The 9,991-nt window shown below is 42.8% G+C and overlaps 1 protein-coding gene across 2 annotated transcripts; it reads right to left on the bottom strand.

Moving 5' to 3' along the window:
• Positions 1 to 307: 307 nt before the first annotated feature.
• LOC148474570 (zinc finger protein SNAI3-like) lies at positions 308 to 8,490 on the bottom strand. 2 transcript variants are annotated; one of them, XM_088458372.1, is made up of 3 exons: positions 8,337 to 8,490; positions 4,330 to 4,899; positions 308 to 1,515 (listed from the first exon to the last, which is right to left on the bottom strand). In XM_088458372.1, exons 1-3 carry the CDS (start codon positions 8,467 to 8,469, stop codon positions 1,334 to 1,336), a joined length of 885 nt encoding a protein of 294 aa, XP_088314498.1. In that variant the 5' UTR covers positions 8,470 to 8,490; the 3' UTR covers positions 308 to 1,333. The 2 variants fall into 2 exon arrangements, with proteins under 2 accessions (XP_088314498.1, XP_088314499.1); XM_088458373.1 differs by having other exon boundaries at positions 4,330 to 4,878.
• Positions 8,491 to 9,991: the final 1,501 nt, after the last annotated feature.

The raw sequence follows: 9,991 nt of genomic DNA, 5'->3' as shown, positions 1-9,991 counted from the left end.
GTTTAGTGTGTATTAACAATATCATTTGTGCTCGATCGTTAGGGAAATCGTCAGGTCGGTCGGTTGGCAATTACATTGTTCAAGTGCGTACCCCACATAACAGTGCGTGTTTTCAAGGTATTCTCAGGATTAATCAGTTCCACCTGTAGATTTGTTGTTAGTCAATTGACACACCTGTGCTCCAGCTAGGAGATCTGGAAAACATGCACTGTTTGGGTATGAGGATCGGGTTTGAGAAACACTGCATTAGAGTATTTAAAAAAAAAAAAAAAAAAAAGATCATATTAAAACGCATAAAATAATTGTAATGTTGTGCTATTTTTATGGCCAGCTCTTCACGTCATAATTGCTGTTGGTGCATGAGCAATATGTTACCTTTATTAATGCACACAGAATATGAGATTACCTGATAGAATCTGAATTACAGTAGGTGGAAATCAAATTTTATTCAACATTTTTTAATTCACTACTGTAAGCCTTGTCATAGTTTCCCTCTTGTTGAGGTTAATATTGGCAGTATCCTGGCTTTACCCAACAAGAGATCATACAGGCTGGTGTAAAATGGCATTTTCAATACTCTATAGCAGTGGTTCTCAAACTCTGTCCTCAAGACCCCACACAGGTCACCCAGCAGGTGCACAGGTGTTTTCATTACTCACTGACACATTTTAAAAGATCCACAGATGGAGTTAATTATTTCAGTTGTGATTCTGTGAGGAGACCTGGAAAACATGCACTGTTTGGGGTCATGAGGACCGAGTATGAGAACCTGTGCTCTATACACTTTCAGTAACACTTATGAGCATCTTAAGAGAGTGTGCCCGTGAGTCTACTGCGCATGCACAGAACGCCGGAAAAATGGCCGCGACGGCCATTTTTGGGTGTTCTGAGCATGCTGACACCCGACACAGGACCACAGACAGGTAAGTTTAAAATACAAAGGGTGCAGGATGTGCGGTGCGGGGCCCCCCTGGACCTGGACACACTGCACCCATTATAGATATGCCACTGACTTAACTGCTTATTCTCCATTGGAAAGATTAGCAGCTGCCATATTAAGTAGTCTGAGATACATTCAAATAGACAATAAGACAACAGCGCCAACCAGTGGCCACATTACTATGTAATACAGTTTGACAAACATTTCTCAGATATGGGAGTAACTTTGTTTTATCCAGGAATAAGGTCCCTAGAAAGAATATACGGTTGTTCAAATCATTTACTATCCAGAACAATGTGTCGTGAAGAAAGTCTGCGCATGGCTTATAAGAGGGATTATCTTGTTTCAGGACCCTTCCCAGGACAGCAGCGAGTGCTCCAGAGACACTCAGAGTCAGGAAACGGGGCAGCAGCAGCCATTGCGGTGTTTGGTGAGGAGGGAGATGCGGGAAAAGGTCTTGCCACATCCTGGGCACTGGTATCGTTTTATCTCCGAGTGCGTCTGCAGGTGAGCTCGCAGGTTGGAGCGGTCAGCAAAGCCACGGCCGCAGTGATAGCAAGAAAAGGGTTTTTCGCCTGTACAAAGCAGAATATACAGCATTTAAAACATATGGATCTAAATATATGGCAAGTAACACAGATAACAGTACAAGATACAGTAGCTTTATGTATTCTCTATATTTGATAGGAGATGACGTAATGTGGTAGCTGCAAATTATCTGCACTAATTCTAGTAACTACACTGTTTGTTCTTGATCAGTGGTTCTCAAACTCGCTCCTCAGGACCCCACACAGGTCACGGTTTCCAGGTCACCCAGCAGGGGTGCAGGTGTAGTCATTACTCACTGACACATTTTAAAAGATCCACAGGCGTAGATAATGATTTCATTTGAGTAGACCTGAAAAAACATGCACTGTCCTGAGGACTGAGTTTGAGAACCTGTGTTCTAAAGTCTTTTCTGTTTACACTGCAGGGTTCAAGTCCTAACCCCAGAGGTTCCCAAACACGGTCCTCAAGGCACCTCAACAGTTCAGGTTTTAGAGATCTCCATGGTCTAATTAATAAGCAGTGTTAGGAGACAGAGTGAAAAGTGATAAGGTGCCAGCCAATCAGCTCCCAACTGTCATCTCACAGGCTGTGTTTGAAAAATGAAAATTGGGAGCTGATTGGCTGGCACCTTATCACTTTCTCTCTGTCTCCTAACACTGCTTAGTAAATAGACCCCTTGGTTAAGCATGGATATCATTAAAACCTGGACTGTAAAGGCCCCCATACACCAGCAATCTGAAAACTACAATTAAACAATTTGAAGATTTGTTGCCTGATGTTAGGATTTCCTAATTTAGCAATCTGCGCCCATACATTACAGATCTTTTTCAGTGATTTGCAGATTGATTGCAGCAAACACAAATCTGCCAATCTTGAAAGGCCCTTCATTTTACTAGTAAAGGTCTGCAAATCTGCTGATCATGTCCATACACTAGCAATCTACAGCGTCTCTGTAAAATCCAACATTTGGACAATCCGATTTAACAATTCCAATCACTTTTTGTTTGCAGTCTGCGATCTGTGAAGCCCATACATTGCAGATTTATATATACAATCGATTGCAAATTGTGGCAATTCTGCAGTCGATGGCTGATGTATGGGGCCTTGAGGACCTCTGTCCTAAGGGCTTGTACATGCTGTCAAGCAACTTCCACTAGATCACAGGTTCTCAGGACCCCAAACAATGCATGTTTTCCAGGTCTCCTCACAGAATCACAAGTTAAATAATTATCTCCAACTGTGAATCCTTTTAGAATGTGTCAGTGAGTAATGACTACACCTGTGCACCTGCTGGGTGACCTGCAAATCATGAACTGTGTGGGGGTCCTGAGGACCGAGTTTGAGAACCACTGCACTAGATACATTACCTGACCTTTCCGGCTTGTGTCTGTGTTTTTCAGTAATGCCTTTATATCAACTACACAATGGTTTTTTTTTTATATTTGTTGCCCTTGGATATGACACAGAGCAGCTTTGTGGATCCAGTAATAACAGTCAGTATTCTCGCTGCCTTTGCTAAGTGTTCTCGTAAAGGATAAGCACAGACCAATTTTTTGTGGTACCAGTAAGGGGTCTCCCACATGATGAGAGCACCAGTGTACGAAGAATATTTGTACACTGCGTGCACTCAGCACACACTAAAAGGTCTGCAGGAATTGGTTCAGAGTGTTATTGCTGCTCTGTGTATAGTTGGTTAGTGTTAATCACAAGGAGAAATGTAAGTAAATGATTGGTGTAACAGCCTATCTTAAACTACTGCAAGGGTCTGCTGGGCAAGATTACGGTCTACTGTGGGCCCTAAACCCATTAACAGCACGTTACACTGTTTTAGACGCATTACATTGTGATGACCCCATTTAAACTGCCTGTACCCAATATGGTATATTATTACACCATAGCACCTTCGTGCCATATTAGCCAGGCAGCAGAATATTGCAGGTTGGCGGATATGCTTGTCACTGGTGAAAAAAGCATCCAGTCCTTGATGGGATTATTGTTTTGTTTGTTGACGGTGCCCAATACTGTCACATACAGCCGAATCGCCCCACAGAGTCTATAGTATGCTGGGATCCAAGTGCCACAGGCTCTTGAGGACCATATGATTGTCCCCGAGACACCTGTTACCCGCCAACTGTATTTAGGCTGTGGGGGCAAACACAAGTACAGTACCCTGCCAGTCCTACCCTGATTTCTCCAGGATAAAGGTTCTCAGTTACATGTTAGAAGAATGAACTCTCTTTTAAACACTGCACCAGTTTGACAGGAGCCTCACGTGATTACTCTGTATATTTATGTAAATTGGCTACAGCTCCTCCCACTTGAAACTTGCCTACACATGGATGGTGTATACCTCCTGCGTTCGGCAGGACAGACATGATTTTTGGGGACTATCCTGTAGTCTAGAGATCAGAATATTCACAGAGGGTGGGAGGTATTGCACTTCCGCAAGCTGACCTACAATGTTGGGCATTTATGTACAGGAGCTGATTGAGCTGAAATACTATGTACTGCTGTGATAATTGTAATGCATTCATTGGCTAAATGACAGAAATAGAAGGTAGCTGTAACCCCGCCCACTTAATCTCCCGCACGTCCCCAGTTTTGAAGGAACGTGTCTGATCAAAAACAAATTCACCCAAATATCAGTAGGCATAGAAATCTCTCATGTATATATCTCCTATCTCACGTTTTCTGCTGTCCAGGCCACTGATTTTATGGCACTGCAAAGAGGGTGCCCAGATGGATCATAGAAGCATTGCAGGTTTATATATTGCCTATGCTTCAGCTCCATATGACATTACTAACCATGATCTTAAGATGTTGTTGGGCTGTCGTTTTACCTGTATGTGTCCGAATATGTCCCTGAAGAAGCCAGGGTCTGGAGAAAGCTTTGCCGCAGATCCTACAGGCACAGGGCAGTGTATGGGTGCGGATGTGCATCTTTAGGGCGCCCAGGCTGCTGTAGGCCTTAGAACAGTGGGGACAACTGAAATACCTGCAGTTCCATAATTTACTACCAGTGTAAAGTCCACCAGGTTTCTGAAAGTCTAAGCAGCCCACAGGATCTGAGATTTGGGGAGCTGTCCCTGTAGATGGGAGGTTGAATGGAGCCTTATTCCCAGGTGTGGAAAAACCTCCATCCATTGTTCTGCTCCTGAGGGGCATGTTGAGGTTGTTCATGTTGTCTTTGAGAGGAAGCTCATATGTCAAAACTGACAGAGCATCATCCATTCTTAGGGCCAGTGGCTTAAGGAATGTCTTTTCACAATAATTCCCCTGTTCCACGTCCACCTGGATCTGTGGTGGATTGGGCTGTTTCTGACACTGCTCGGTAACACCAGGCTTTGGAATAGAAGAGTCCTCATTCTGATGTACGGACAACACCAGGCCTGTACCAGGAACACACAGTTCTGTAACATCAGGGTTATTGTTAGGTATACACATCTAAACCTCTACCATTTACCCCCCACAACCAATACACTTCTAATCTATAGCAGGAAAACCGCTACCATAAGCAATCTATTGTTTATTAGCCACCCGTGTCTTCCCTCTCATTATTAAAATAAGGATATTTCTCTATATCATATTGCACGTGTGACCATTCTGAGGTAAAGCTATGGCACATTGAATTGGAATGTAAGGCTGAACAGTATTGGAGGGACTGGCATGTAAACTATCATTCCCTCTTTAGCAATTATTATGTAATAGTTTTCTTTCTATCAGATACATATTTGCTGCTCTGTTGGCGGAACTGTCTTCATGATTTTAATTTCCTATTTTGGCTAAACATTGGAAACTAAAGCCACCAATATACGGTGTGATATTCACCTTGTGACGTGACTGGGGATCCAACGGCCGACATATAGGGCGGTCCCCACGCACGGTGCGATCGGATGGCCGACCGCCCGATATGCCGGCACGCCGATCCCACACCCGCATAGCGTTGCATGGGATCGTACATCGCACCTCCAGATCAAATTAACCTGCAGTAAGATCTGGAGGTGCGATGTACGACCCCGCGGGAGCGCGTAATGTCCGATATCATGCCCATACACGGTACAATATAGCAACGATATCGCACCAATCCGTCGGCTCGGCTGCTATATCTCACCGTGTATGCGCACCTTCAAACCGGCTTTAAAATATGTTTCCTTTTAGTGCAGAGCCTGGTCTCTCTTGTTACTGTCTCTCTGTATGTAATAGAGTTTTGCATGAGGCATGTCTAAGGTGAGAGAGTACACATTGGGGTATATTTACTACAGGTTGGTTTTGATCGATTTAAAATCCATCAACATCGATGTTGTGTTTCTGGAGCTAAATCACACCTTTACTACCAGACAATTTGGTATTTGGTTTTTTAAGTAGTAGTAAAGGTGTAATTTATCTCCAGAAACAAAATATCGATGTTGATCGATTTTCAATTGATTAAAATCGACCTTTAGTAAATATAACCCATTGTATATTGTGCATGTTGTGGGCAATATAATGTTTGCTAATATTATACTACTGTTTATCCAGTCCAGAATGATACTAATGCTGCATACACACGTAAAGATTTTCTGTCCAAACATCCAACTAATTGATTGGTTGGAATGAAATCTGGTAAGGTATGGGAGTAACTGATGATCAGCAATTTGCTCCTAAATGCCAGAAAACAGATGAAAATGGTCGTCAGACAAGTTTGAACAAATTGTTTAGATCAAACATTTAACAAACAACAGTTTTTGTCCACTTTCATACATTACCAGATTTTCATTCCAACCAATCAACTAGTTGGATGGTTGGACAGAATATCTTTACATGTGTACCCAGCTTAAGATGTTACCATTATCCCATACGTGTAAGCGAAGCTTCTCTTACCACGTATAAGCAGGCATATTACACCCCGGCTGCAGCACCTATTGCATGCTACTCTTAAACTGCATACACACACGATTTTTTGAACGATTATCGTTAAACAATATAATTTAACGATAATCATATGAAAAAATCGTTCACTTTCTGAGTCAAACGATGAACGACTATCGTTCATGCGCATTCACGTTTGTAGTTCAATCAGACTTGTCAACTGAACGATTTTTATTAACGGAATATGCAAAAATCGTTTGTAGTTCATTACACTTTAAAAAAAATCTGACAGATAATCGTTCATAAAATCGTTGGTAACAAAATCGATACACAGAAATGCAGAGTTTATCAGACCAGAGATTATCTTAAAATCCCTGAACAAAAAGTGTCCATGTTTTTTAATGGGACTTGATGCTGAAAGAGTCACTTTAAGTCCTGAAAAAACACAAGTTTGTGTCCACTAAGACGAGAGACCCATTTACACCAGAACACAGCCTTCTGTCAGGAGTGACATTTCTAATCCAGTTTGGAAACATTAATGTGTTTGTACTTATGGTCAGGGTAAATGACCATTACTGGCCGTGCATACCACTGATCAGCAAAGACACCACAGCCAGTGCGACCTCTCCAGGGTAACAGAACAAACTGGCTTCTCAGCTGCTGCAGAACATCCTAGTTCTCATAAGTAAGCGGTGACTGGCATCTCAGCTTTCTATGAGACTCTTCAACCCTTTTGTGTAAGGACAATTGATACCCCAGGGTGGCACAAATCCCACCCGAATGAGCTAGGAGTGAGTGATGTTCTATTCAGAGGCAGCGTGAAGATGGAAAGAATATACTGCAGGTGCACACGCCATCACACGTCTCCCCAGCTGCACCTGCTCCTCAACTGGGATAAAGGAAATTAGTTACAGAGAAGAGTCGCTGGACAAAAGCATTTGTAACGGGTGAGACTGTACAGGGGAGACAGGCTAACAAGGTACACACTGCTGGATCTCTCTTTCTATACACACATACATTGATATCAGGACATTTCTGAATGTATGGCAGATAAATCAGTTACATCAACCACTTATTTAGCAACTGGATTTGGGGCACAAGTGAAACTCCCAGTGTAATACTATTGTTACTTACAAAGTACCAACATATACTGTAGTGCTGTACAAAAACAGGAAGATCAGCCAGTGCCATTCATATACATCCTCCTAACTTACATGTGCACAAGGAACAGATAGGACTGTCTGTGAGAGCTTACAATTAGGGGCATATGTATCAGAGCTTGATGTGAGATATATATCACCAACCAATCAGCTTCTAACTTACATTTTGCAGGTTGTGTTTAAGAAATGATAGTTAGGAGCTGATTGGTTGGCAATATATATTTCACAATTTTATCTCACATCAAGCTTTGATACATATGCTCCCAAGTGTCCAATTCAATTCCCTGCGAAGTGCCACCGAACAACACCGCGATCTAGGCTGCGTGCATTATTATTATGGTAGCAAATTCGACGATCTTCCTGAGCACCTCTGTGGGGATTTTCGAAGGAAAATCAGCAAAGATGGATAGTTGCTTAGTGCACTCCAGATCCAGTGCGCACACATCGCCCAGAATTGAGCCTCCCCCATAAAAATCTTAGGGGCATATGTATCAAAGCTTGATGTGAGATAAATTTCTGAGATATAGATGACCAACCAATCAGCTTCTAACTTACATTTTGCAGGCTGTGTTTAAAAAATGTTAGGAGCTGATTGGTCAGTGATATATATCTCACATCAAGCTTTGATACATATGCCTCTTAATCAATGTAAAAATTCCGATATTTAAAGGAAAATAAAAAAAATGTACAGAAAATGAGAAATGTAACGGAAAATGAGTTTGAGATTCCCTCTGCATGTCGGTATTCAGCATGAAGTGAGCCGGTCCCCAATAACACAGGCACAAGGCTGCTCTCTGTCCAGGGACACGGACCTGCCCCCCTCAGGTGTGTCCGCTTACCTGCCTGCGCCTCCAGCAGGTGCCCATAATCCGGGATCCTGTGGCTGCAGGGTTTTTTGACCAGGAAAGATCTGGGCATCCTCTGCCACTCTCTGTGTCCCCAGCCTGGGACAGAGACAATCTGGGTAGACATTCTCTGGGTACATTACCATGAGGCCTCCACAACAGCCAATAGTAGAGTGAGACAAGTGCAGTGGGCGAGGCAAGAGGAGGGCTTCCCCTAAATGTTCCCAGCTGCAGCAGGTGCATATAAAGAATATCTTAGCATGCACGGCCCCCTCCCTGCTCTGTGCTGACTCTCCTGTACAGTAATCAGAGGAGCCCAAACATTTGCAGCAAGACACGCAAAACTATTTCACCACCTAATTCTGTTTACTAGTAGTTTATGCACAGAATGCATGAGATTTGCCATTTTTATTTTTTAACACTCGCTTTAGGCATTAATATATTATATGTATAGCAGGTCTATGTTATAGTTCTCATTAGGCAGAGTCATACTCACATATATTAAGAATACATATATGCAGACTAGAATAGATCCTATTAAAGTTATGTAGTCCTGTATGTTTTATGCCTATATTCGGCACTTTGGACCCCCCCCTCCCTCCCTAACAGCTCCCTCTGCAGCAGCTGGAGAGAAGGGCCAAGCAGAGCTATGCTGGGTACACGCGTAAAGATTTCCTGTCCAACCATCCAACTAGTTGATTGGTTGGAATGAAAATCTGGTAACGTATGGGAGTAACTGATGATCAGCAATTTGCTCCCAAATGCCGGAAAATGGACAAAAACTGTTGTCTGAACAAATTGTTTAGATCAAACATTTATCAAACTTGTCTGAACGACCATTTTCATCTGTTTTGTGGCATTTAGGAGCAAATTGCTGATTATCAGTTACTCCCATACCTTACCAGGTTTTCATTCCAACCAATCAACTAGTTGGCTGGTTGGACAGAAAATCTTTAGGTGTGTATGCACCTTAAAGCTGAGTACATACCTAAAGATAAATGGTTCATTCGAGCGACGAACGATATATCGATGGTACATCGGCGTGTGTGTACAGACATACCTGTTCGGCCCTGCAGCACAGCCGATGACGATATATCTTGCACAGCGAGATATGTCGGCTGTAGCAGCCATTGAATATGACGTTTCAATTGGGAGGGCATATTGAAACGTCTCTGCTGGCTGCACACATAGGGCGGACGATTGGTAAGTGTGTATGCACTGACCAATCGTTACATAGGTCGGTAAGGTGTGTAACCAGCTTAAAGGGCGGGATCTGGCGAATCAGGAAGCCGTGGAGCGGCTGGAAGATGTTTAGGCTGGGGCAAGTGTAACATTGGTAGTAGGAGGGTAGCGGAGACAAGACGACTAGTAATAATACTAATAAAGTCAACAACTATATGTTTACAGTTTTAAAAATTGCTTGAATGACCATATGAGGCCAGTGTGATTGCCCCAATATATTGCACTATTCCTATTGATTTGCAGTTTGCCAAGTCCTGGAAGAGACTTTTGATCCCGTCCTATTCTGTTCATTAGGGCCCACTTACATATTTCACATAACTCTGTTATTAGAGAAGGCTTAAGTGTCAGTCAGGGCAAAACACACCTACATGTAAGGATCGCATTAAGCCAGCACTTTGGTCATTTGT

Source organism: Taudactylus pleione, unplaced genomic scaffold (genome assembly GCF_031769625.1).
Source record: "Taudactylus pleione unplaced genomic scaffold, aTauple2 ptg000828l, whole genome shotgun sequence".
NCBI lineage: Eukaryota > Metazoa > Chordata > Amphibia > Anura > Myobatrachidae > Taudactylus > Taudactylus pleione.
This window is presented reverse-complemented; position numbering and strand designations above follow the sequence as displayed.